Consider the following 26,795-nt stretch of genomic DNA (forward strand, 5'->3'; position numbering starts at 1 on the left):
CATGCCCTCCCTTCTCCCCACCCTTCCGGGGGACTGACGGCGGTGGCGGCCAATGGAGAACAGGCGCCCCCGGTGAGGGAGGGTCGGTGAAGGGCAGGTGCCATGTTGGTAAGTGGAGAGGCGGGTGGGGATGGGACGGGACGGGAGGGGCAGTTGAGGGACCGGCCCTTGGCGGGCGGGGGCTGCCGGGGCCTACAGACCTGGTGCGTGGGGCTGGGGCTGGGGCTGGGCCTGGGCCTAGGCCGGGGTTCTGCGGGGCGGGTTCCCAGGCCCCCGGCCGTGCACAGTAAGTGCTTGAAAGTCTATAAATGTGGCCAGCCCCGAGCGTGGGTACCCTGGGTTCCCCCGCGACCTAGTTAGGGTCTCCCCCCCCCCCCCCCCATCACCCGTGGAGGAGCTGTGGGTGCTCAGGCCCCCCAGACCCGCAATGGGGGCATGGAACTGGCAGCCGCTGTGGAAAGCTTTTTGGTTCTCTCTGTAATGTTAGAATAAGTGTATTTGTGTTGCAGGGGTGAAGGTTAGTTAATTAATTAACCTTGAAAATTAAGCTGCTCTAAGTGTTAAGTGTTCTCTTCCTCAGCCTCCTCACCCATGGCTTTATAATTTCCTGTGGACCTCCTTTTGTCTGATAGAGTTACAAATGCATTGGGAACAGCGTTAAGCCAACCATTGTGTAAAAATAGCAGAGTCCCTCAGAGGGCTGCATCATGATTTCGGTTTGAGGAGCATTGGGTAGGTACATACGTGCCTGGAACAAGGGTAGTTGTAAGGGATAAAAATTACTCTGCCCGTGGTTCTTGCCCTTTCCTACATGTCTGCATTTAAAGCCCAACTCAAATCTGCCAAGTAACCAAAGTGTTTGTTTGCCTGTGACTTTACCACATTTGTCTCTTGGCTCTAAACCCCACTTTCAGCTCACTGCCCTCCTCCCATTTTAAAGCTGTGCTCCAGCAGGCCATGTCTTGGTGGTTGGGGTTTGTTACTTATTCTCGTGGAGCAAGCTGCAGATTTTTAAGATGTTTGTGCTCCAGGTGACCAAGCTGCTTTTTTGTAGGAAATCACCATGGCAGAACGAGCAGGAGTAAGGGTGTGCCTGCTGCTGCTGGAGGTCGCTTTCGCTGGGCAGCCAGGCTGGGAAGCAGAGCTTGAGGTTGGGCTGGGGTCAGCTGTGCCGCTCTGGGCCGGTAGCTGCCACGTCTGGCATTCCTGCACTGGACAGCTCAGAGGCAGCGAGCGCTTGAGCAAAAATGGATCATTGCAGGCACCAGATCGGCTTGCAGGTTTTCAGTTTTCTGTGTCCTCTGAGATACACAGGCAGGATGCTTGAGAGAGATTTTCTCAGTCCTTCTCCAAATAATGCTTGGCTGATGAGCACGTGCGGCTCTTCAGTGTGCTGGTTTTGATGCAGGGCTTGTGTTTTGCAGACAATGAGTGGAAATGAGCACGACTGGCTGGCTCTCAAACCCCAGGAACCTTCTCCATCCCAGTGCTGCGGCAGCGGCTGCAAACCCTGCATCTATGATGTGTATGAGAAGGAGCTTGCACAATGGGAGAGGGCCAAAGCAAAGCAAGACAAAAGCCTCCTCCTGGAAAACAAGGAGCAGGTCAATTTATCTTCTTCACATCCTAGAGCCTGTGCTTTGATCGTACTTGTTAGCATGTGGGGTTGTGGTGATGGGCAAGGGATGCAGCAATAGATTAAAGCGGTGCCTTAAGAGAAGACTGTAAACGCAATTCCCCAAACTCTGCCTTCACAGCCACCCTCCCCCTTGCCCGCTCTCTCCCTGCTGTAATGTGATTTTCCAAGTGTCGAGTTCGCCCTGGTGTCGCATTACAGCTCTGGGTCTGCAGCTTCTCCTTGCTGGGGTACCCCAGCCAGCCAGAGCCAGCCTCTCTGGAAAGTGGAATAGGTGAAAGGTACAAAGAATCACAATTTTCTCTGATGGTTTCCTCAGAGAACCTCTGTTTTCCTGACCTTTTTCACCTTTTCCCGATTTTTAGACTCATTCTGAGGATGAAAAAAGCTTCTTTGTGTGTGGTGGAGTAGTTGTCTTCAGAGCGTAATTTTACGCTTGTCAGTGCCCTTTTACATAAGATTAACTATGCTGGGTCAAGCAAAAATGATCAGCGTTGAAACAGCTAACAATATTTCCTATTCGCAGTGGTCATCAGTAGGTTTCAAAGTTGCCCCCAAAGCAGCGCTCAGCTCTTTTTAGCAGTATTATTTCTGTTTGTTTCCAGACATGAGAAGATGATTGTGGTGAGTCATAATAGGATGACCTTGCTGGAAGGTGTAAAAATGTAATTTAAAAAGGGGAGGGGGAGGGAATGTAAGATCCCAAAGTGCATGCCGCAGAACATGATAATGAATCAGCAGAGCGCTGAAATTTGCGCTGGGCCCCAGCGTTTAATACGCGTTCTTCTGGAGTCCTGAGTATCTCCAGCACTAAATTAGCGCACACGGTTGCTTCCAAAGAAAAATGAAATAATAAAAGACACCATCTAACCAAGTAATTATTTATTGTTGTTCTTGCAGAGCAATAATTCAGAACTGAATCCAGATACATTTACTGCATTCAACATAAGCTCAGTGGAGCAGCTAACAGAGGACACCTACCAGTACAAATTTGAATTACCGGGAAATAGCAGTCTGCGATTGAGTTTAGGACAACATATTGTGTTAAGGTATTGTTCTCTCTGCTAGTTAAACAGTCTGCATTATGTAACCTAATATGTAGGTTTTTGTCAATAGACAAAGGCTTCATACCAGGCAAATCATAATTCCTATACCTCCACGGTAACACAGATGAAAGAACTTGTGAGCTCATTAGTGCTACTAATTTTATGGTAAAAGCCATTCAAAAGCTGTATTTTTCTTCAGCATTATCCTTGCGTCAGTGGGTCAGAAAGAACCAGGTGTGATTAAGAAAATCCATTTGCAGAAAGAAAGAGTCAAAGACAGATGATTTACTCCAGCACGTTGGGATGAAGACAATGAGCTGCGCTTAGCCCAGAGCTCGGTGTTTTAGGCCATGTGTCTTGAGGTAACTCAGCACCCGGGGTGTTACCCCGGTGTCCAGGCATTTCCTGCCTGATTTCTAACAAAACAACCCTCCTGCATAGTTTATTGCTTGCCAGAAAGGAGCCACTTGGGAAGAGTTTATGTCTCTCTCAGCCATCTGTGGTGATCATTGCCAGATAGAAAAAGTCATGTTATGATGCCATTGATCTGTATCTGTTGACGTTATTTGTACGTTAACAGCTGATGTGTACAGCTGGCTGGCTGCTCAAAGTACACGCTTCTCCCTTCAGCCATCTCTTATAATGCTGCAGAGGAAAAGGTTCGGTCCCTTCAATCAATTACCACAGTCAGTAGTAAAGAGCAGGGTGGATATATTCTATGGAAAGAGAAGACTTAAAGGAAAATACAGTATATATTGACAAGACCTGGGGTCAGGGCTGTGCCCCAGCTTTCATTATTTAATTACCGGATGCTGTCTGGACACAGAAAGGAAAGTAGACCCCAGCCCAAAAGGGATAGCAAACTTAACCATGAAAATATTTTCTCTGCCCTTTGCCACTCTTGCACGTTCGGCTGTTTCTCACAAACCGGCTTAGACGTCCAGGGGTGTGTCCAAGAGCTGAATGTGAGCTACAGCTGGGGCCACCGCTGGGAAAACAAAAGGTGTGTTTAGCCATTATGTTCCCCCTGGATTTTTACCTCTGGAAGGGAAATGTTTTGTATCTGTACACAGGCTGGGCCACTGGGAAGAGGACCTGCAGCCTCCCTCATCTCCCCAGAGAACTGCAGAAGTTTGGTAATACCAGTCAATGACCCAAGTCACAGTGGATTCCTGTATTTCTCTCCTCAGAGGAGTGGTGAATGGTTTGGAGGTCCAGCGAGCCTATACCCCGATTAGTCCAGGGAATGCAGAAGGGTACTTTGAAGTTTTAATGAAAGTAAGTAAGCCTGTACAATATGGAGTAGAGTCTAAGGTGCTGGGGACCGTGTTTTCTTTAGGAACCAAGCACGCTGTCAGCACTTCAAGTGAGACTCTCTCAAATCCCTCATGGACTGTTTCGGTGTTATTTTGAAGCAGTTGTGCTTTGCTGATAAAAATTGTAGGTTTTCCCACAAAACTGAAAGCAGAGGAAGGTTACGCACAAACAAGTGCTTTGCAGCATAAGCCCTGTTAAGTACTTGGGAGAGCCTCTCAGGAGCACCGTGGTCACCGGCGTGGAAAGAGGTGCCCATTCCACTTCCACGATTTCATTTCACCTTTCCAGTCTGTCTTTGAAATCACACACGGTTGTCAGCCCAGTTGAACCACTGAGTTTGGGAAGTCATTGCCCAGCCATTACCCTCCCCCTTGTGTTTTGCTTTAAGAACACTTCTCAGGAAAATTTTCATTTTGTTTAAAAACGCAGACAGGCAGCTGTTTCTGGTTTGCAGGCAGGGCTCTGGAGCTGCCTGCGGTCTGAGAGAGTCCCTGTGGCCCACAGGCTGTACCTATTGGGGTTCATGGGGTGGCAGAGCCCCGTTTTGGACGCGTGTCCCAGCCCTTCTGGAGGCCACCACAAAATGCTGGTTGAGTTCAGAAGGATTTGTAGGAGAACTTGGCTTGGAAATTCGTCTGAATAAAGTCTGCAGGGCCCTCATAAGTGATTACTTTGTGTGGAGAATATCAAATTGATGAAAATTTTTCTGATACTGCATTTGTATGTCACTAGTGATTCCTCAGGGCAGACACAGGCTTCAGTATAGGTGTGCAACTCAGAGTGCTGGGTATCCCAGGTGGCTTGCAGAGAATGACCACTTGTCCTCTGCCAGCCTTCCAGGATTTCACTTTTTTGGGGTTTATTATGCATTATATGTTCAAACACAAACCCTGTTCTTTAGAAAAGTGTACAGCTTCTATAGGACACCTGTGGGAGGGTCATTTCACCATTCTTGTGGCAATTGGCGTATGGTAGGGGAGAGAAATGTTGCATTTGAGTTGTATTAATAGGATACGTTCACAGGATGACTGTGAAATTTCATGTATACTTGCTTATTACTCGCAGGTTTTGCATTTCAATAATAATAGTAATGATTGTAATGATACCTTTCCTTTATATAGAACCTTTCATCCCAAAGGGAGCTATAGTTATTCTCTGGCAGTGACAAAAGAGGTTGGTAACACCCAGTGTAAAGCAGCCATTTTTATAACTCACCCTGTAGGTTGTGGTATATTTCACACTATTCAGGCAATTTTGGAAAGTACTATATTATTATTATTACTATGCAATCCAAGCACTGTTCAAATCCTTCTGTCTCCTGTTATTATAGCATTGCATTTGTGATACTACAGTTAAGAGTGAGGGAGTTGCCATTTAGAGAGCATAACCCTCTTTTTGAGTGATTTTATAATGTTAGGGTTTCTCTCCATGTAAAACTGGGTGTAGAAGTTTTTCCCCAGGAGATAATTATTTTTTTCTTTTTATTTAGAAAAATTCATTTTAAACCCACTCAATCACTTCTCACTTCAATTTTTGGAAATAATTTTGGTGAAAGAAGGATTGTTTTAGTTTCCATTACCCTGGTCCACTGGGAATAGGCAGTAAGTGGGGCTGCCTTTTCTGTTCTTGCCTTGGGTTTCCATATATATTTGAAGAAGGGAGGTATAAAATACAGCTCCTTTGATGCCACTGCACACTCTTTGCATGAGACTTGGTACCTGCCCAGAGCTCTCTGAACATAAAATGTTTCTGACAGTAACTCAGAGCCTTGATGTGTGTATGTTGCATTTACCTTTTGAATGTAACAACTGGTGCTAATAGTTGTTAATACTTCAGGTATCTTGTTTAAGTGAGGTTGTTAGGAGGGGAGGAGCATCTATGTTCTTTATTAGCTAACGCTGCTTGCAAGCACAAGCACACGCTTGCTCATTCGCTTTTTCTTAGCTTCTTTGTGGTTCACCAATTTCATTTGCCTGCAGTGCAGCTTGGTGGCCAGCCAAGGCACCGGGGTGTGGAGCTGGGCTTCTGTCCAATGCGTGTGCAGAAAATACCCCAAAATACGCTTCTTTCGTATGGGCTGGAGTCTTTAAAGGCTTAAATCACACCTCATCTTTTGACCTCTGGTTGCGTTGCGCTTATCAGTGGCATCACCTCTGTGCGAGACCAGCCACAGCTCTTGGGCTTATCTGCTCTTGCTGCTCGGGTCAGCCCTTGTTCTCTGGCCAGATCCCCTAGACTGTGGCTGTTCTTCTGTGCATGTTTGTTCTCATTAACCATAACGTGGTCATTCAGATAGGATGTACAGGTATATACAGCACATAGCAACAAGACTGCTTGGATGAGCCCTTCATTTTCCAGCCTCTTCTTGCTTCTCTGTTTCTAGCAAGCACTGACCCTTCCTCATCAGTCATGAGTGAGGTTAGCATTCCTGCAGGCAAAAGCCTAGATAAGATCCTTTGTGCCTGGTAGAAAGTAGAGCAGATTTTGCTAAGTTTTTCTTCTGTGAGGCCCAAATTAACATATTTTTTTGAAAATGTGAAGACATCCCGTAGCGTCCAGATGATCTGTTCTGAAAACAAGAGTTTTATAAATGAGAAACCTGACTTCAGATCACTAATTGTATCAACACAGCATCTGAGAGACTGAAATAAAGCAAGAGCTATGCAGTGTTTATATAACTACCAGTACCCAGAGGGCATTTCCAGACCCCATACCCTGAGATTTAGAGAACACTTGAAGGCTTGGACTGTGCTTTGCATTCAAGACACTCTTCTCTGTGTGCTTTGTAAGCAAGAACTCTGATAAGCTTTTTCCAGTTTTGGAGATTCAGGCTGCGTGAGAGTGGGTTGTGTTTACATTATAGTCAAACTGGAATGGATCCAATATGATTTAATTTAAATGTCTTTGTTTTGGGTCTGACTTTGAGTTGTTTTTCAAATAGAATGATCTTTCTTTCCTTTTAAACACATGAAATGTTTTTTTGTCCCTTTCTTGTTTAAATGTAGATAACTTTATAATTGACTTTAAGCTGGGAAACTTTCCAATGGAGTATAATTATTCTTTTCTTTTGTGCAATGTTTTTTATTAGTGCTATGAAGCTGGGCTAATGTCACAATACATAAAAACGTGGAAAAAAGGAGACACGGTCTTTTGGCGTGGGCCGTTTGGAGGGTTCCCATATCGACCTAATAAGGTTAGTTCCCTAAGAGACATAGGATGTTTCAGCCTGTGGCAGCTAGCTTTGTTTAATACTCCGAAGGGAAGACATCAATTTGATTACTGTTTTCATGATTATTTTAGGGACTTCCTGGGTTACTGTACAGTGCTAGAGCATTAGCAGTCAATTGGAGAAAGTACACCTTACTGAACTGCAGAATATTTAAGGAGGAAGAAGAGAGGGTTGTGGACGGGAGCCTGGAAAATATTAGCAAGGCTCTCTGTTCATCACTTGCATTAGGAGTTCCTGATGTGTTTAACAAAGGGAACTTATTTTGTACCAGCAATGAGTGTGGATTGGGTTTTGCCTTGTTTGAACCACACTGCTGTTCTGTGACCGAGCGTGAGCGAAGGAGAGGTGTTGTTCTTTTTCTCTTGGGTATTCCCTGAACTGTAGCAGCTTCAGTGAGGTGTCGCGCCACCCAGCCACTCTGCAAATGTTGATCCCACCTGCTGATACCAGACTCGCTGCAAAGAAAGGCAGATCCAATTTCAGAGGAAGCCTTCTCACACATACTAATTCGGTTACTTAATTCTGACCTTTCAAATGAGGAGCAAAATTGAAACACTGGTCATTAAGATCCCAAAGCTGTACTTTTTTTTTCTTCTTCTTTTTTTTTTTTTTCCCCCCAACAGAAACAAGGGTGTAAAAGCCCAGTGGCCGAGCTCCATGCAGAGCAATTGTGTTCTGCGTCCTGAAATGCTCTCCCTGCTGTTTTAGGCTACTGTTCCCTTCTCTTCTTAAAAGCTTCCAGATAATCATTTGGGACAGAACATGGCAGTCATGCCTCGAAGCGGCTGCATTCAGGGGCTCTCTGGGTGATCCGTGTACATGCAGTTGGCAAAGCACCTGAGCAATCTTTAAAGCAACTTGCTGTAGAAGAACTGTTTATTATTTAGGAATTATAGCAGAAGTCTCAAATACTAGTTTCATAGTAAAATTTTCTTTTATCTCTGTTTGCTGCCAATAGAATAGGATTCAGATTCCAGCAGATCAGTCCCATGCACAATAAACTGCCCAATCAAAACAGAGCACAAGCAGCCTCTGAGCTTAATAGGGGCTTCAGTCCCAGTTCTGGCACTGGTGTGGTGGCTGGCACCTGGGGAAAGTGCTGGGAACTTCCGGTCCTCCTATGCACAGCACCTTACTGCCTGAACATCCCTATCCTGAGTCGAGTCAATGTCCCCCCTTGCAGGTGGGAAGCACTGTGTGCTGCTGGTAGCCCTCTGAGAAAAGTGAAATAATGCACCAGGAAGATACATGGATCAGGATGGAGAAGAAACCATTTCCTCCAGAGAACATTCAGGATTTGCAGCATCTAAGATAAACACAGGGAGCATTTCCAGTGGGAAAACAACACACAGTGGGTCAGCAAAGTGTACTGCAGAATTGGAACTGAAATATAAATTAACTGAAATCAAGGCTAAAGTTAGGATAAATATTTATATTTAGGTAAAATACAGTTTTGTTACATTTGATATATAAACCCTGAATGTGTTTGTATATCTTTATATATATATTCTTTGCAGAAAAATACATTCCGAGATTTGAATTTACTTCATGACCTTCTGATATGTTCTCTCTTCCTCTCTCTCTCTCTCTCTCTCTCTGTCTCTCTCTCTCTCTCAATCTCTCGGGGCCCTTTACCAGCGTGGCAGCAAGCAGGAACTGACAATGAGTACATCCGTTTCCAGTCACCTCAGCTCATTCAAAATTCTCTGTTTTGTTGCTAGCATGGAGAACTCCTCATGCTGGCATCTGGTACCGGCCTCGCACCAATGCTTCCCATCCTCCAGTCCATAACAGATGATGAAGAGGATGAAACCTTTGTAACTCTTGTTGGCTGCTTCTGTACATTTGACAAAATTTATCTGAAATCTCTTCTCCAGGATTTGGCTCGATACTGGAACATCAGAATATTTTATGTCCTAAGCCAGGTAAATAAATGGATATGAAATGTGTTTATGTGAAGGTTCTGGGTGCTGGATGAGCCTCCTCTGTTTTTTTCTGTCAAGGTGATCTTAATTCTTTCCCAGTCATAGAGAGTATTTTGTGATCCAGTAGCTGCTCTTCTTAAATCTGCTACATATTCTCACACTTCTACCAGTCTGGAGAACTTCAGGGAGGCAACTGTCACTGCTTGTTCCTCTTTACCTTCTTGGTTCTGTTGGGATGGGCCCACTGGTTCATAGTCATTGTTGATTATTTCCCCCCCACTTCAGATGGTTGTTGTTGCACCTAAACATTTGTGCAAAGAAAACTGGACTCTAGGAGACCCGCAGCAAATAAACTATTTCTTCTTTCCTGATGCCAGCGCCTTAATCTGTCCTTATCTTCCATTCATTGCTCATGGCTAGAGCTCCTTTCTTCTAGTATGTTAGCACCAACTTCCCAGCAATTATCTTTCCCAGCTGACCCATTTTTAAACTTCTTAAAGTTGTTTCCCCCTCTGTAAAATTACTTTTTCTGCCAAATCCATGGGATGAGGGCATACCTCTCAGTGGTCTTAACGTTTTGAGCAGTCTTTTTCATTTCCATTTGGTCCCAATGTTGCCTGAGTTCTTCACAGATTTGGTAGCTGAAAATTATTTCCCTCAGAAATGAGGATTCATTGCAGGGAGGATACAGAAAGAATTATTTATGCTAAGGGAATGAATCCCATTGCATTTTTAGTTTCTCAGATGAATCATTTTTTTGTATCTCTCATGGTGGATCTGCCTCATACATTATGTTCCACATATGGCCTCAACAAGTTGAGATTGGGTATAGAGAAAAGTACTTGTGATTTAGGCACCCCCTCAGCTACTTTATAGGAGAGTAACCAGTAGTCTCTGGTGAAATAGCTTAAGTACCCTTTTCAGGACAGTGCTGCCTCAAGAGCATGAGGAGGAGGTCTTGAAATTCAATCAGTGAAGGGCAAGAAACCCACCTGACCCCTGTCAACACTGCCTGCCCCACGTGTACATCTCTCCCTTCCTTCTCTTCTCTTAGCAGGTTTGTTGTAGTCCAGCACTGACTCTGAATCGTCCCTTTTAGGATTATATTTCTGTCTGTCTCAGCATTTCACTCTGCTGCCTGTCACCACCACATCTGAGCACCTTCTGCTTCTAATTAATAGCAGTAGGGGAGTCCGTGCTGGATCTAATGCCATGGGATCTAACATTTCTCGTGGGATTAGAGCTGTGTTTGGAGCAGGGCTGGCTTCCTTCAGTTTTGGTCGAGGGAGATGGGACTGAAAGAGACTTGGGAATGGAAGAGGCAATAGAGAGGAATAGATTTAGGATTTAGGACTTGGGAATAGAAAAGGCATGGTGGGAAGTGGTTCTCAAAGGAGAAGGTTCTGCAGTGTTTCTTGGCAAGAGTTACAGTCTGGTTTTGTTCAGTCTGCTCTGAGTGAGTGGCTAGGTCTTGTGACAGGGAAAGACTTTATCTGGGCTTTGGAAGAGAAACATAGATCTTAGGATGGATCAGTTCTACCCAGATGGAGTCACAAGGGTGACAAACGTCCTGTGCAGTACTCTGAGGGGAAGAGAGAGATTTGACTCTAAGCAATCATCTTTTTTTAACATGGCACACTGCAAACCTTTTGTCTTTTCAGGAAACATCACTGGAAAAACTTCCTTGGAGCTATCAGGAAAACACTTATACTGGTCGTCTCAATGAAGACTTGCTGAAGATGATAATAAACTCCTGTCGAAGAAAGCCATTTGTATTAATATGTGGCTCTTCTGCATTCAATGAAGATATGAGTAGATATTTGAAAGCTGCAGGAATAGAAGAAAATTCCTGTTTTGTCTTTTAGCAGAATATTCCTGACCTAAGAAATCGTAGGCCGAGTCTTGGATGGCCTTGTTTCTCTGCAGACATTGCTCAAATTCAGTCATCTCCATAGACTGAGTTCCTTGTGCATATACTTTCATACCCTTAGGATCAAATATTTGTCTCCAGTACGGTCCTCCCTCTTGAGAGTGTTTTAAGGATCCAGAGTGGCTGCTACGATCACCCACACCTCAGGGAACAGCGTGGTGATGTTAATGGAAGTCTCTACGTGCAATCTTAAGAGATCCTAAGGGTACTAAAAAGCATCCACATACATAGCTCTGCTGTAATACAAAGACCAGTGTCTTGCTTTGTGATCCATGTTAGTCTGCAGTGATATTGTGCCCTGTTAGATGTCCAGAGGAGAGATTTAGTCCTCGAGGAGAAGACTGCCTGGCCAAGGGAACAGCAGACCACTGGCCCGACCCTCTGGAGTCCGTGGGGTTCATTTTGGTTGTGTCATTATCTTGCTAGGTGATGCCAGGCAAGTTACTTTAACCTCTGTGCGCCGCAGTTGCCCCATTATACACTAATATAGAGAAGGAGGCACTGATCTTCCCTGAAAAGAGCCTTTCCAACAATATATGGAAAAACTATACATGGAGATGGAATTATACTGATGCCCAGTGAGGAGTGAGGCAGGCTGCCCTCCTGCCTTGGTACAGCCTGCCTTGTCTACGCTGATCCTTAACTCACGTAAGGCTGCCTGGGGAAGGAAACAGCATGTTTTAAAACTCTGTGGGAGAAAGCATCCATGTTGTAGCTGCTATCTGTCAGGGAGGATGGTTGGTTGCTTCCTGTGTCCCCTAAGTGTTGTAGAATAGCCCTGGTTCATTAAATTGAACCTCTCTTCAAATAAACAGCTGGTTCTTTTTGTCACAGAACTCTCACAGGTGCCCTAAGCGTATGAGAACACCACCTGAGGAGTGAAAGCTTCTCAGGGCTTTGCTGGGCGCTCCCCCATGGGGCAGGGGGCAGAGCTGAGGGCATGCCTTGGGGCATGGACACCCCGTGGCTGCCCTGGCCCCTTCTGCTTCTTCTGGCCCAAGACACCGCTGCCTTTCCTCCGGGGTATCCGCTGTCCACTCTTCTGCCTTCTTAGACCACTCCATTTACTAACCACACCTGGTAACACGGCCTTTCTGCATACCTTTGTGCTTTTCTGTTCATTCCCAGTTCATCCTGTGTCAGGGTTTCCCAGACGTGATGTTGCATTATTGTTCATGCCTCATTTTTTACCTGCAATCACCTTACACAAAGGAGAGGTAGTTTAAGAGTTACTCAAAATCAGCAGCGTGCGCTGAAACGATGGCTCTGGTTCACGCGTTGGGAGGAAGCGTAGGTTCCCCTCGCATCAGTGAGGGTTGTCTCCAGTTACCAAATGCCTGGCATTAATCCCATGGAGCTGCAGCTTTTATGTTCACTTCATCAGACCAAGAGTTGACAAGAAAGCCATCTTCGTAACCCAAAATAGGGTTCTGGATTTTAACGCAGAGGGATCCAGGGAAGTTGTCCGTCATAGGTCCAAGGCAAGTTCTTGACTCCCATCCAAACCGTGCCTCAGCCGCTGTAAGGCCCTGTGTAGCGGAGGTGGTTCTGCACAGCGTGGGGCTGATAAAATAAGGAGCTGCTTTCTCCAGTTTCTCTTCTTACTTTGGCCTTGGCTGGGAACATGGAGAAAATATTTTCCTCAAATATGACATACTCTGAAAACCTTACTTATATTCTTTTCCTTTAAATCCTTACTTATATACCTCTTGCTCTGAATATTCTGCCTTTCTAAGATTTTGCTAAAAATCCACCCAGCCTTTTTGCAAAGGCCTGAAGTAAAACTTCACGCTCGCTTCGGAAAAGCGATGACTTTCTACAATGAAAGCTGGGAGTGTTCCTTTAAACGCAACCCCAATATGTCTGGGTATTTCAGCACATATGGGCCACCGTGGTTAAACCCTCCCCAGCTGGTCCGGCCGTTCTGCCGCGAAGCCTCCCGTCTTTGTTCGTGGCTAAAAGGGAGGGTGGTGAGAGACGGAGCAGGCTGTGAATGCTGCGGGTTGCAATCCTGCAAAGGCAGGCTGCAGGCAGAGCGGGAGGAGGTGATGCATGCCGAGCCGGCAGCCCAGCTCGCCGCGCCGGAGGGGACGGGGGTCTTTGCCAGACATTCTCTGTGGGGGAGATGGTGCCCTTGGAAGTATGAACTCGAAGGGGCCTTTAAACTGCCCGTAGGCACTTTCTATTTTCTGGCCTTCTCTCCCTTCCCCCTCCCGCCTTTTGTCATTTCTCAGGCTGGCTTTCACACAAGTCCCCTCTTCTCAGCCACGTCCCCGTGGGGACAGCTCCTTTCAGAGGCGTGCGTGGTGCTCCTGCAAAGGCAGGGACGTGGGATGGAAAGGCTCTCAGGCAGGATTTTCCCTACCAAGGGAAGATGAGAGGTTTCCTTCCCTCTGGAAGTCCAGAAACTACCCCATGGTGGCAGTTTCATAGGGAAAAGGTGGCGATGCTGTCAATTATCGGGGGATCTGTGGAGCTGGAGGTGTGTGAGCTCCCTGCATGGTGGGTGGCTGCTGCCAGGCCAGGGCAGGGGAGTGCTGGCAGGATCCCTCTCCTGCTGGGGCAGGGGGGTGCTGGCAGGATGCTTTGGTGCTCTGGCTGCCCCCCGGGAAGCCCCCGCCGCCCGTGCAGCGCTGTGCCAGGGAGAGGGGTTTCACTTTGCTTCCTTTCTTCTTCTTCACGTGCAGCCTAAATACCTTCTCCATTTCATCTCATTATTTCCTGCCTAAATAATTCCCGTTTCTCCTGGGGACTGTATTTAAACCTTTGATCTTCTCTGAAGTCTCAGTCCTGGTCACATCCTTTCTATTTAAATGAATCAAATGCCTTTTTGACTCATGATTTATAAATTTGCCCACAGGGGAATAGAGGCAGCCCTGATACGACACACCTCAAAATCACCCACTGTGTCTTTGGCCGGAGCCAGAGCACCCTGGATTTATCCAGAGCACCTCCAGCCAGACTTCTGTGCAGAAGGACCTGCCTGGCTCCTCTGCCCGCTCCCCACCACATCTCATCCTCCCCCTCCCTCCCGGCTTGTGTCGCCTGGGCTCAGGCCCAGCCGGGGAATGGCCACCCCCGGGTCAGGAGGGGGTGAATGTGCCGGCGGGTGATGGATGCCGTCTCCCGGGAGGGGGGGCACAGCTGCTGTGCTGCACAGCCCTGGCCCCCCCTCCCCGTCTCCTGGGGGTATCGCTGATGCAGAGCGCAGCTGGAGGGATGGAGAAGAGCGGCTGCGTAGCTACTGGTGTCCCAGATGCTGGCTCTGTGCTGGGAGGTGCCGTGGCGCTGAGGCCGTCGGTGGAAGGGCTGAGGGACGGTGGGTGTTGCCGGAGATGGATGTGGCGAGGATGAACGTGTTGCTCTGTTGTGCAGCGATGGAGAAGCCGGGGAGCACGTTGTCCATCACCCATGGTGCCAGACCTCTCCTGCCTCTTTGCTGTGGGTACTGGCCCCGCATGTGTTGTACAAGGCACAGGGACAGCCTTCCTCTCCAAACCCTTTAGCAAAGCAGCTAATTAAGCTCTGCAGTGTCCCTGAGAGGTCGGCAGGAGATGTGCCAGCACAGCAGCCATCTCCCCGAGCAGGAGCTTTGCGCTGCAGCCTGGGACAGGGAGAGCTGCCTTGCATCAACTCGTCTGAACAAGCACTTAGTCCTGGTGCCCATAGGGTGATGCGGTGCCCAATGCCCCAGGACAGACACTCCAATGTCCCCCACCTCCACTGGGCTCAGGACAGAGGGCTCCTGCCTGGGATGCCCCGATGCTCCCGCCAGCCCTCGGCCTGGCTCCAGCGAGGCCGGGCAGTGGGGAGAGAGCCTGTACAAATATTATTGTTGTTATTATTACCCATAAATATATGCAGGCACTTAACGACCTTGGCATAGAGCATTTCCTGGGGATTCATGACCAGTTGGCGTTAATGGTCCTTAGCTGCACCTCAGGCCATCAGCTCCTCCCAGCCCATCATTAATCCACAGGAAATGTCTCAGGCATCGATCCTCATTGCTTAATTAATAAATGCAACTTGTCTCTCCACCCAAGATTTAGAGATACTCACTGCTTCTTTCCCCACTGCTTTGAAGGTGACTTTTTTAGCACAGGTTCCTCACGCCGGGAAGCCCGTGTGGGTTTTTGTTTCCTGGCATTCATCTGGGTGTGGGCTATGGCAGCAGCAAAGTCTGTTCTCTCCTGGGTGGGAGGGAAGGAACTGAACCACTGCTGGGTTTGGGCTTTCTCCAGCTAATGTGGCAGAGCACGAGGAGCACATCTTTCCTACCGAACGCAAAGGCTTGATTACCTTCAGCCAAGTGCATCCAAGAGCCTGGGTGAGAAGGAGTGTGAGCCGGCATGGAAGAAGATGGTAATTCTCCAAGGCCTTAGCAGGTTCTATAATAATCAATGTTTTTTTCCTGTGAGTCACAATTCATCTCTACTCTTCCTTGGGGGAGGTGGGATTTTCTATCTTTAGTGCTCGCGACTGCCGCTTTCCCGGGCTGAGCATCCCGCAGAGCCTGGGCACTCGCTGCAGGGATGCTGACCTGGCAGCCGACCTGGAGATGTGGCTGCATTTAAATCCCGTTCCCTGTTTCTCTAGCTTTTACCACCGGCTGGCTTTGTGCAGTGGGTGCCGCAGTACAAATCACGTTAATTCCTGAGGTGCTTTTCCGTGGTAAGTCTGAAATTCCCATTTTGGTTCGCTGGCTTGCCTGGCGAACTAAATTATTTTCATAGCCCCTTAAGGGCGTATTGTCAGCCCAGACTTACTGCCGTTATACACCATATCTGAAACATTAATATCTCTTCTAAATATAGTGTATTGACAAGGTATCTGGTATAGTGTAAATCCTTGGGACATTTGATCCAGATCATTAAAACTGAGTGAAGGAAGGGAGGAATAGATCAAGTTACCTTGCTGCTCTTAATTCAAACAAGCGATGAATTATTCATTCTGCCATTAATTCTACAGTCCTCCCGCTTTTTATTTATTTCTCTCTTTATTTATTTTTTTTCCTCACAGATAGACAGCTCCAAAAGGATGCTCAGGTGCCGGTGAGGGGAGATTTGCCTGCCGGAGGATGGGGTGCGTAGGGGTGGGCTGCCTGGCAGCGCTGGCCATGCTGTGTGGGGCTCTCGGGGATGCTCCCAGCAGAGGTAAGAGCCTGGTTCCATCTCCCAGTGGGGACCCCGGGGAGCAGAGGGCTGTTTGAGGGTGCTGCAGTGGCTCTGGGGTGCAAGCAGGTCCCAGCTCTCAGCCCATGCAGGGAGAGGGGTTTGCTCAGGCCAGGGGCTGCCCAGCTTGGCCTGGGGAAAGGAGCTGGGATCTGCAGTCACTGAGCACAGCAGGAAGTGTGGGACACTGCTCCGCACTTGATTTTCTGTCTCACACTTATTTCCCTGAAGACTGCAGGTAGGGGTTGTCCTGTTGTGGTGTACAGGTGCTTTGCTGAAGGGTTTGTTAACTTATGGAGTTGCACATGCCTATATAAATATATATATACACACATACACGCATATTTATACATATATATGTGAATGTATGTATGCCTGTGTATGCTGCTGTGCGTGTAATAAACCCCTCACCTTACCTGGATAAAACACCCCCCAGGACGCAGGGCAGGGCTAGCAGACAACACAGTAATCTGGGGGCCAGGGTGGGCCAGATCAGGCCAGTAACGGCCAGATCAGGCTAACGAGCAGTACCCCTCCCCAAAAACAGCAGGGCCTTTCTCACAAAAGGGCTGTGTCAGAAACCAAACCCCATCTTTGCCCCAGTGGGGGTGCTCCTGAGGGGCAAGCGGCTGCCCCACTGCTCAGTGCTGCCTGCTCACTCTCCTGCCTGCACCCACCTGGGCTTCCCAGAGCACCCCGAGGCACCCAGCCCTTCATCCATCAATCTGCCTGCCCCATGGCTACTCACCCCTCCCACACATTCCGCTCTTGGATATTTAATTTCAATAACGTTATTCCTTTAGTACCAGCCCCATATTACTTTATTATCTATCCCTAGTAATTAGCAAGGCGGGTTTAGATCTGGCCAGCTTTGCTGCTTGTGCCAACACACCCACACATGCACACCCCCCTCTTACCCATTTTCCATGGTGCTGCATCACACACATCCGCAGGACCCCCCCCTCGCTGGGAGGTCACGGCACTGGCGAGTGTGATGAAAAGCAACGCGCGCTGGCTGACTATTGATTTGCAATATACTTGGCCCAGATTGATGGCAGCGAGCGCCCAACCTTGCTTGGGAACCCGCACATGTCTCCCGGGGGCTACACAGGGTCTGTGTCCCTCCTAGACATGATGTATGTGCCCACTATATCAGCCTCTTCACCCCAACCCTAATCAGACCCAGGGGCCGGTGGCAGCCGCCCGCCCCCACTCTGCCTTATTTTATAATAACCATGTCTCAGTATGAAGATTTCATTAGAAAATCGATCCCTACATGCATAACTCATTGTTAAGCACATTGAGCCCTTCACCCCTATTTCTTCCAGCCTGAATTCACCGATACCGCCATTATATAGGGGGGAGCATCGTCAGTGGGAGGCACAAAGCTGAAGGGCTGGGCAGCCGGGGCACTGGCGAGGCTGGAACCAGTGAGCCTTTAAAACTCACTCCCTGCTTTTTCCCAGCAATAAATAGATGGGGATGTCACGCTGTCGCTGGCAGGACAAGCTCATGGGCACGACTGAGCCCTGCTGCAGCCACGCCATGGAGCAGCACAGGGGTGGCGGGGGGAGAAGGGGGCAGTGGAGGGATGAAAACTGATGGGGGGACTCGTTGTGTCCAGGGAGAAGGGGGTGCCGAGCCCAGCGGAGATCTGCAGGGCACTGGTGTTTTGGTAGTGCTGGTGGTGGGATGGAGCCGGTGCTGTGCACCCCGTCTCCGTTCTTTTAGGCTTCCCCATGGAAAGGGGACATCACATCCACCTCTGTGTCCCCCAGGCATCAAATGCGGGGGGGTGCTCTCAGCACCCTCCGGCAATTTCTCCAGCCCCAACTTCCCAGGGCCGTACCCCTACGAGACGGAGTGCACATGGCTGATCGTGGTGGCCGAGGGCTCCTCTGTCCTGCTCTCCTTCAGCCACTTCGAGCTGGAGTACCATGCTGCCTGCGCCTACGACTACCTCCAGGTCTACAACGGGGCTGCTCGAGACCGGGGCAACCTCCTGGGCACCTTCTGCGGCCGCAGCCCCCCACCACCCTTCTCCTCCGCCTGGCACGTCATGGCCGTTGTCTTCCGCTCCGACCGCCACGTGGCCAAGCGTGGCTTCGCCGCCGCCTACCGTAAAGGTAGCGAGGAGGGATGGCGGTGGTGGAGCATCCGTCTGTCTGTCCTCCCCCACCGTCCTCATCATCCGTGCCTCCTCACAGATGCCTGCGGCGGGCAGCTGACGGGGCTGTCCGGGGAGATCACCAGCCCTCGCTACCCTGAGAGCTACCCCAACGACGCCGAGTGCCGCTGGAACATCGGGGGGGCCAGTGGCAGCGGCCTCCTCACCCTGGTGTTCGCCGACTTCCAGGTGGAGGGGGGCCAGGGCTGTGGCTTTGACTACGTGGCCCTTTTCGATGGCCCCACCACTGCTGCCCCCCGCCTGGGACGCTACTGCGGCAACACCCGCCCACCCCGCACCGTCTCCTCCACCCCGCACCTCCTCCTCCTCTTCAAGTCAGACTTCAACATTGGCGGCAGGGGCTTCAAGGCCCATTTCTACTCAGGTGCGGGGTTCTTGGGGTGGCGGGGCGGTGGGAAGGACGTGGGGATGGGTCCCCAAGGTGGTGGTGGTGATGCTGTCCCTCCCACAGCAGCAAGAGGAGATGATAGCGGAGAGGAGCCCTTTGGGGAGAGCTCATGAGGTGATGGTGTGAAGTGTAAACCACCACACAAAGCAAATGGTGGTGGTGTGGCTCTCCCAGGCCCTGGGCTGTCTTTCTATTGAGCAAGAGCCATCCTTCCCCCTTGCTCATGCCATTCCCTGGGGATACAGGTTTTCCCTGTCTGCCCTTGTAGGACTTTGGCCACCTTGGGATATTCCCCAAAACTGATGGGTGTCCATCAGCCAAATGCAAGGCTGGGGAGCAGTGAGGTGGAGCGCAGTGCATGCTTTAGCAATAAAACAAGGGATTGCTCATCTGCCAGCTTATCCCTGCCCAGGGGGCTTCAGGTTGGCTTTCATTATTTCCTTTCCCCTTTTTCCCTAAGCAGGTGAGTGCCAGGAGGTGTTCACCACTGTCAAAGGGAATTTCTCCAGCCCTCGGTACCCCAACTTCTACCCCAATAACCTCAAGTGCCAGTGGAGCATCCAGCTGCCCCCGGGCTACCGGGTCAAGGTCTTCTTCTTGGACATGGAGCTGGAGGGCCGGAGCAGCCTGACAGGTGGCTGTGACTATGACCACCTGGCTGCCTTCGATGGTGGCACCGAGGACGGGTCCCTTCTGGGGCGCTGGTGTGGGTGGGAGAGCCTGGCGCCCATCACCTCCCGCAGCAACCAGCTGCTGCTGGTCCTCCACACCGACCGCAACACGGCCAAGAGGGGCTTCTCCATCGCCTACGTGGGAGGTAAGGTCTCACTTGGGTGTTCTGCAATGCTTTATTTCCATCGGGATATGCCCAAGACCATGTAATTTCCAGAAGAACCATGCGGTGAAGATACCTATCTGCAGGAGGAGAGCACGTGGCTCTTCAGGGACAGGGTGGAGAAGATGCGGCGGGTATGCTCCAGCTCTCGCAGAGTGCGAGATGCACATGCTCCACATCGTGCTTAGTATTCAGGAGATGCTTTCCAGCTTCTCTTCCTGGCATCTCTGCTGCTTCCATGCTCCTGCTCCTCTCTCAGAGCATGACGGAGAGAAAACCCAGGTCATTTTTAGGGGACCAAAGCCCCAGGGGAGGTGACCAGCTCAAGCATCATGACACTGTTCTCTGCTCCGTCCCTGCTGGCACATGGCTGAGCAGGCAGACATAAACCATGTCCTCTCCTCCACTGACAGCAGCACCGGAGGGGCAGGACTCCTGGGGCACAGTGCTCCCAAATCCACCCAGCCAGCCCTGCCCGGGACCTCCCCACTGCCAGTGTGCCCATATCCCAGCCAGTGCATCCGCACCTGGTAGGAGGAGCGGCATGTAACCTTCCTCGTGTATTTGCCAACCTTTGCACCTCAAAAGCCAGCAAATTTATGGCATTTGTTGTATTTCAAGATAATTACATCTGAGCTGACCTGCGTGTCAGGGATGATTCAGACAGGGGCAGCCTTGTCAGCGGGCTGGAGCCGGAGCAGGGCTGCTGGAGCAGCAGCACAGGATCTGGGGGTGGCTGGCCCTGGGTTTACAAGCTTTTATCCCTCAGCAGCAAAAGCGTTCTTCATTTTCAGTGTAGCAGAAGGGGTCTGGGGGTATGTGGCTTTAAGAGTAAGAGATGGGATGGAGTTTTGTTCTCAGCCTCTGCAGCCTGAGTGAGAGGTTGTACCAGACATCTAGTAGGGCCTTAGTGTGTACAGCAGGTCTGTCCCTGTCCTTGTCCTGTTTCTTACTGTTTTACAGTGGTGTGCAGGGAGAGAAATCTTGGCCTCGCTGTGTCTGGTCATGGAGAAACCCCATTCCTGACGGAGGAGCTTGCAGGCAGATAGATGGGATGCTAGCTTGAAGAGCAGGGGAAAGCCCCATCACGGAGAAGGATGTGACTTCTCCCAGCTGCCTGAAGCTCCCGCATCCCACAGTACACGCTGCCGGATGCACGTTGGCGGTGGACAAAAGCTTGGACATAAAACCAAGCCTCCCTCCATAAAGCTAAGGCTGCCTGCTATGTTTGCCCAGTGATTCGGGCATCTGCTTGCAATTAGCAGCCTGCGTGGCACATCCGTCCGCCAGCGCCCTGCCAGGAGAGCAGCTGCCCTCAGCGTGGGCACCGGCCTCTCCCCACCGCCAGCTTCCTCAGGAGCCCTCAGTGGCAAAGGGACACCTCAGCCTCCACATCCACATCCACAGCTCTTCAGCCATGCAAATATTTTCTTTTTGTGTCCACATCTACAGCCCTTCAGCCATGCAGATGTTTTCCTTCCAGGCCCACGAAAGGGCATGACTTGGGCTAGGCGTGTATGATTTATGGCCATTTGAATGAAAGCCTTCATGCCGGGAGATAGGATCCATTTTCTCCTCCTCCTCCTCTTGATCTAATGCACTTTAGTTATTTGGTAAATCTTCTAATGGTTTTATAATGCACTAAGTGGAGCAAAGTGACACTATTTTTTTGTATTGATTTTATTGCGTCTTACCAGTTTCATAAGGCCAAGATTCAGAGGAAGCTGGAGTAATTCAATAATTCATACTGCCCAAGTGGCTGGTTCAAGCTGAGTCAGGATTAACTTTAAAGAGGGGGGCATTTTTCCTTCTTGCTTCTTTCCCTGTGAGAATGCTTTCTGCATCCAGAGGGGCCAAATACAGTGCCAGAGGCAGAATGATGGAGAGGGGCTGGGTTTCCCATTGCCTTGCTCTTCGTCTCGACATCATGGGCAGTTCAACTGCAGCTCCCTCCATTCACTGTTCACCAGCTCCCCATCAAAAATAATGTTCTGGGGGCAATGGAGGGCTGATGATGCTTGCGATAGGACCTGGGCTGGGCCATCCCTAGGAGGCTGCCCCAGGGCCGGGGACCCAGCTCACCCTTCCTTGGGGACCATCACTCCAGGGTGGGCAGGGGTGGGGTCCCCCCGAGATGCATCTCCTCCATTTTGTCGCTGTAAGAGTCTCTTGCAGGGGTGTTGTATCGTGCAGGGGAGCTCTGTGCCCACAGCAAGCCATCAGCAAAGCTCTCATGGTCTAATCCTGGGCAGCAACTCAAATGTTTCTCTGGCTTTGCAATGATGGAGAGTGGCTGCTCTCACAGGGTAAATCCCTCCTTGCTTATGGCAGTGATGACATGACGGTGTTGCCTGTAATGGCACTCGAGTGTCACTCAGGGAGCTGGGAAGGAGGATGAAGCTCAAGAGGGTTGGTGGTGGGGTCTCTCCCTGGGGCAGAAAGCAGGGTAGTGCCTGGGAGCCAACCGTGTCTGACTGTCACAGGACAGAGCTAAAATACCGATATTGCGTTCTGCAGTTTGGGTGTAGCTCTTTTCTTCCTGAAAACTCATCACATGAGTCCTACATCAACACCTGTATGCTGCAAGATGCATGGCAAACTCATGAAGCCGATGTCTCTGCTACTCCTGGCACCATTGGTCGCCTGCTTTGTGTGTGATGGGGACAGTGAGCTTTGAAAACGGCTGTGGCTCTGCACTGAGCTACTGCAGTCACTGCAGCCTGGGGAAATCCCCTCCCAGCTGTCCTTCATGTGTACCTTCTTTTCTGTCCCAACAGTTGTGCCCATGAACGTCAGCTGCACCCGGACAGACTTCCACATCCAGATCCCTGTGCGGTCCCTGGCCCAGCTGGAGAGGAAAAGGATTTATTTGGGGACCCCTTTCTGTGCAGCCCAGGTGGTTGGCGGGAACTTTAAAATACACACCAGGTTTGACACCTGTGGCACCGAATCCCAGGTAAGCAGTCGGCAAACCTTCCTTTAAAGCAAGCTGAGTAGATAGTCAGCCCCGCAGTGGTCATACCAGCTGCAGAGAGGAGTTCCCAGTCCCTGTCTCGTCTTACCAGTAGATGCTAGTCTGATCCATGGGCAACTGCCCTCCAAACCCCTGTGAAAGCGAGCTGCACAAAGCCCTGATGAGCCACAACCCTTGTCTTGCAGAAACGCAACAACACGTCTGTCATCGTCAGCACCCTCTACATTGATTTTTCAGCGGGTGACCAGGAGGACATCCACCAGTACGAGGTGCAGTGTGAGCCGAAGAGGAAGGAAGCCTCAGTGACCCTCATTGCCGGCCCCAACCCATCCAGGCTCAGCCAGGCAGAAAACCTGGTGGATGCCCAGCAGCGGGAGAGGGGACCAACAGTCACCCGTGAAATCAAGAGCCAGGACACCAGCGACATCATCTTCATCAGCATCTGCATCCTGGCCGGGCTCCTCATGGTCATTGCGGTGGTGGGGCTGGTGCTTCTGTAGGGTGCTGCTCCCCAGATCTCCAGGGCTTGCAATCCCAGCCCTGCCCAGAGTGGAAATGAACCCCAAAATCCACCCTCACCCCAGGCTGAGCACTGACACAGCTGCTCAAATGGAGATGCAGCTCCCAGGCCCTGAAACAGAGCCTGAACCCAACCTCCGCCTCCTCCCAGCGCCTGAAAAATCTGGGAAATAGGCAGTCGTTTCCCTTCCCAATTTGTGTTCCTCTGTCTCAATCTGTCCATTTGGCTCGGGAATGCAATTCTTGCACTTCCTAACTCTTCCTGCACCTGCTTCAATTTGTTTTCCCTCTGGTGCTGCTGCTTTCGGGAAAGTAACATTGTTTGCCGATGGCTGCAAATCATCCTCTCAGTTATTTCTAGCTGAATTCTTGAAGGTACAAACCCTCCCCAAACACAGTGATATTCCCAACAAATATTTTCCACACTCCCACCCGTGCTCAGGGGGGTACCGTAGAGCTGTGTTAGAAGTATCTCCACTCGGCAAGTATAGATGTAGCTCATGTAGATGCTTCCCGGTGGTTTTTGGATGTCCATGGGTGATGTGATGAGACGCATTCGGCGGGTGTCCTGGAGCTCCTCATTTGATTTTCACATGTTGTCTAACCCACCCGTTGCTCACAGGACTCACCTGAGCGCTTCAGTCACCAGCAGCTGGAGGGAAGGAAAATGATCTCTCTTCTCTGTGTTTTGCTCCTCTCCAGCATACCCAGGCATCCACCACTGTGAGCTCCGTACTGGCATCGCTCCCAGAGTCTGAAACCCTGGGCACGGAGGTTTCAGTAACCTTTTAAAGATGCCCTCAGCAGGAGGGGTTGGCTCCTCTGGGACTGACACGGGTTTTGCTGACAACCTCAGCGACACCAGACCTCCACCCTTGGTCCTCGCAGAAGGTGAGCTCAGCAGCTGAGAGCATGAAAACAGGAGTCCTGTTGTCATCTGCACCTCCAGAAAACTTGGGTTCCTCCCCAAGAGCCCTGATGCTACTGACTGCTGGATGGCCAAATAACCCCCGCCTGCCTCTTGTGCTGTACCAACACAAAGAAAATTCCCTTTCAGCATCATGCAGCGGGTGGCTATCACAGAGCAGCCTGTGTTTGTCCTGGCATGGGCTAGAGCCAGCATATGGCAAAGTCCACATGAAATCTCACTGCATAAGCAGGGTGAATGCAGCCCTGGGAGCCTGGTGGAGGGGCCACCCACCCCAACCTCTGCAAAACACACTGTGGTGCAGGGAGAGATCTTAAAATGTCCAAACGTGGTCATTCAAGGGCAAAACATCGAGCTTGAGGGCAGTGGGTAATCCAGGAGCCATTTTTTCGATAGCGCTATCTCCAAACATGAACCCATCCTAAGGAGGGTACTGGCTATTCCTGTAAATCATCACACCACACAGCAAACCCCTCTTGCTGCTGAATCCACTGGTGGGATTTTTAGCAGGAGCCAGCAGGACAGTCCCGTGGGTGAAAGGCTTCCCTGGCTGATGTCCTGCATCCCACGCTCGCCGGGACGGGTCTGTACATCAGGGCATCAGAGGAAGCAGCAGTAAAGGAAAAGGACGATGACCAAGCGACTTTTCCTCCTGGTTTGCACCAGCCCACAGATGCCTAAGAGGGTGTCTGGGGAGGAAAGGCGGCACAAATCTGCGCATGCCTCCTAACGAGGAGCCTTCGTTATCAGAGCCTGCATTGATTCGGTGTTTGTTGGTGCAACACGTCGGCAAATGCAAGATTTCTGTGTGAAATATTTGCCAGCACTGTTAAGCTCCATTAAGTCAATGTTTTGAGAGCGTGTTGTGTACATCGACGGGGAACAAGGCCAGACCCCCCTGCTGCCTGCAAAGCCTTGCTGCCAGTTAATTGCTAGGTATATAACTGTCAGCTTGAGACCATAGTTACAAGATTTGACAACTGAAGAAACTTAAAGATATAATTAACCTTCCTGGCAGTCCAGATTTTGCTGAAACAGGTGAACGCTGCAGCCACTCATGCCTCGTGGGGAGCCCACAGCACCCAGCAGCATCCAGCCCCTTGCCCACAGGATGGGCAACTCCTTGCCCAGCAGGAGCCTCCAGCACCCTGTGATTTGCAGGGAAAAAGGCTTTTCTGGGTAGCTGGTGGTGTTGAACTCAAATAAGGAGTTGGATCTGATCCCAGAGTCCTACAGCAAAATGGACTGCTGTCACTCTCGCCGCAGGGAGGGTTTCCAGCGCCGGCTCCAGCCCGAAGCAGCTCAAGCACCCCCGGGTGCAGCGCTCACCTGCACACATCCCTGCGAGTGCAGGACTGATGCTGAGGGAGCACATCCTCTCCCCTGAGCCAAGGGGCTCCCCAGCACCCTGGCCCCACAGAACATTATCCAGGGGCTCATGGCTAGGACGATTAAATGCGACTTGAAGGCTTACAAAAGCCCTTTCCTGGCTTGTTCACAGCTGCATCTGCGGCTGCCGCTGGCGGTGAGCCACTCAGGCCGGTCATCCCCCTCGGAGGAAAGCCTCCCGTGCTTGCCGAGCACCGATCCTCCTCGGCCTCCAGTCACACTCCAGCATGTGTCAGCCTCCCATTTTATCCTTTGGGTTTTGGCATCCAGTCTCCTGCTGCCCCACAGGATTTTGCTCACTGACGTCCCCTGTTAAACTGCCTCTTCCCTGATATACAGGGCTCTCTCTCCCTTTCCATTCCAAATTTGACACCCTGGGAAGCTGCTGCTGCAAAAATCCTGGAGGTGTTACCACCAGTGCTGGCCATGAGTCCTCTTTGCTTTTGGGGACTCAAAACCACCAATGAGGACCCCAGTGAGTGCCATGCTGGCAGCATGGGGCAAAGGGGACATCTTGGGGACAGAGATAATACTTGAGGCCCCGACTGTGCTCCCAGGTTGGTGGCCAGCACTTGGGAGCACCATCTCTCCCCAGTTAATGCAGGATTGTTTTCCATCCAAAACAGCAATGGCCAAATGGTTCATGATGTGCCTGTGGCTTTGCAAAGCCTCCCCAGAGCCCTGCACTGCCAGTGATAATCCGTCCGGATTTCCAGCCCAAACGTGCTCCCAGCTGGTTTATCCTGCTTTCTCTGCACCCCCTGCTCCCCAAATCTCCTGACAGCTCCCCCAGCTCCTTTTCCCCATCGTGTTGGGTGTCCCCCTTGCCAGCACCCCTTTCCCAGGGGCTGCAGGCAGCCCAGCAGTGTGCTGCTGCTGGCTGAGACATGGTCCCAGAGCACGACAGCCCCAGCATCTCACACTGGTGCACAGAAAGACCGGACAGAACCAATCGCACTTCTCCATCCCTGTCCCTGTCACACCCAGGACAAAAGCCCCTTGTAGCTGTCACCCTCCTGGCCTCAGGCGACCTTTCCCCATCAATGGGGCTCTGTGCACAGGGTGCTTCGTGCTTGCCCAGCTCCCCAGTGTGACAGGGAGTGGTTGTACTCTTCCTCGGGGGCTGAGGTTCACCAGGCTCTCTCGGAGCCTTACCTTGCCTTTCCCATGGCCCGGCCGGCCCCTGCCCACAGCCAGGTGTGACAGAGACACCTGGCATGGAGGGGGTCTTGGGGAGGCACCCGCTCATTTGTCACCTCAATAAACAATGTGATGCAAAATAAGTGGGAGCTGCAGAGAGAGCTAACAGAAAGGGGCCAG

At 50.5% G+C, this 26,795-nt stretch overlaps 2 protein-coding genes across 8 annotated transcripts; both read left to right on the forward strand.

Annotated features, from left to right (window-relative positions):
- Nucleotides 1-11: 11 nt before the first annotated feature.
- On the forward strand, nt 12-11,919 carry CYB5RL (cytochrome b5 reductase like). Of its 5 annotated transcripts, XM_074831978.1 has the most exons (8): nt 12-108; nt 581-732; nt 1,425-1,604; nt 2,537-2,685; nt 3,873-3,960; nt 7,088-7,192; nt 8,950-9,153; nt 10,815-11,919. In XM_074831978.1, the coding sequence occupies exons 3-8, from the start codon at nt 1,428-1,430 to the stop codon at nt 11,016-11,018; spliced, it is 927 nt and encodes a 308-aa protein (XP_074688079.1). In that variant the 5' UTR covers nt 12-108; nt 581-732; nt 1,425-1,427; the 3' UTR covers nt 11,019-11,919. The 5 variants fall into 5 exon arrangements, with proteins under 5 accessions (XP_074688079.1, XP_074688077.1, XP_074688081.1 ...); XM_074831976.1 differs by lacking the exon at nt 581-732 and having other exon boundaries at nt 13-108; XM_074831979.1 differs by lacking the exons at nt 12-108; nt 581-732 and adding an exon at nt 193-203.
- Nucleotides 11,920-12,941: 1,022 nt separating this feature from the next.
- On the forward strand, nt 12,942-25,705 carry CDCP2 (CUB domain containing protein 2). Of its 3 annotated transcripts, XM_074831971.1 has the most exons (8): nt 12,942-15,754; nt 16,103-16,236; nt 18,033-18,380; nt 18,462-18,806; nt 19,294-19,647; nt 22,443-22,621; nt 22,825-23,106; nt 23,861-25,705. In XM_074831971.1, exons 2-8 carry the CDS (start codon nt 16,161-16,163, stop codon nt 23,948-23,950), a joined length of 1,674 nt encoding a protein of 557 aa, XP_074688072.1. In that variant the 5' UTR covers nt 12,942-15,754; nt 16,103-16,160; the 3' UTR covers nt 23,951-25,705. The 3 variants fall into 3 exon arrangements, with proteins under 3 accessions (XP_074688072.1, XP_074688074.1, XP_074688073.1); XM_074831973.1 differs by lacking the exon at nt 18,033-18,380; XM_074831972.1 differs by having other exon boundaries at nt 22,825-23,924.
- The last annotated feature ends 1,090 nt before the right edge of the window (nt 25,706-26,795 follow it).

Source organism: Strix aluco, chromosome 8 (assembly GCF_031877795.1).
Source record: "Strix aluco isolate bStrAlu1 chromosome 8, bStrAlu1.hap1, whole genome shotgun sequence".
NCBI classification, from domain to species: domain Eukaryota; kingdom Metazoa; phylum Chordata; class Aves; order Strigiformes; family Strigidae; genus Strix; species Strix aluco.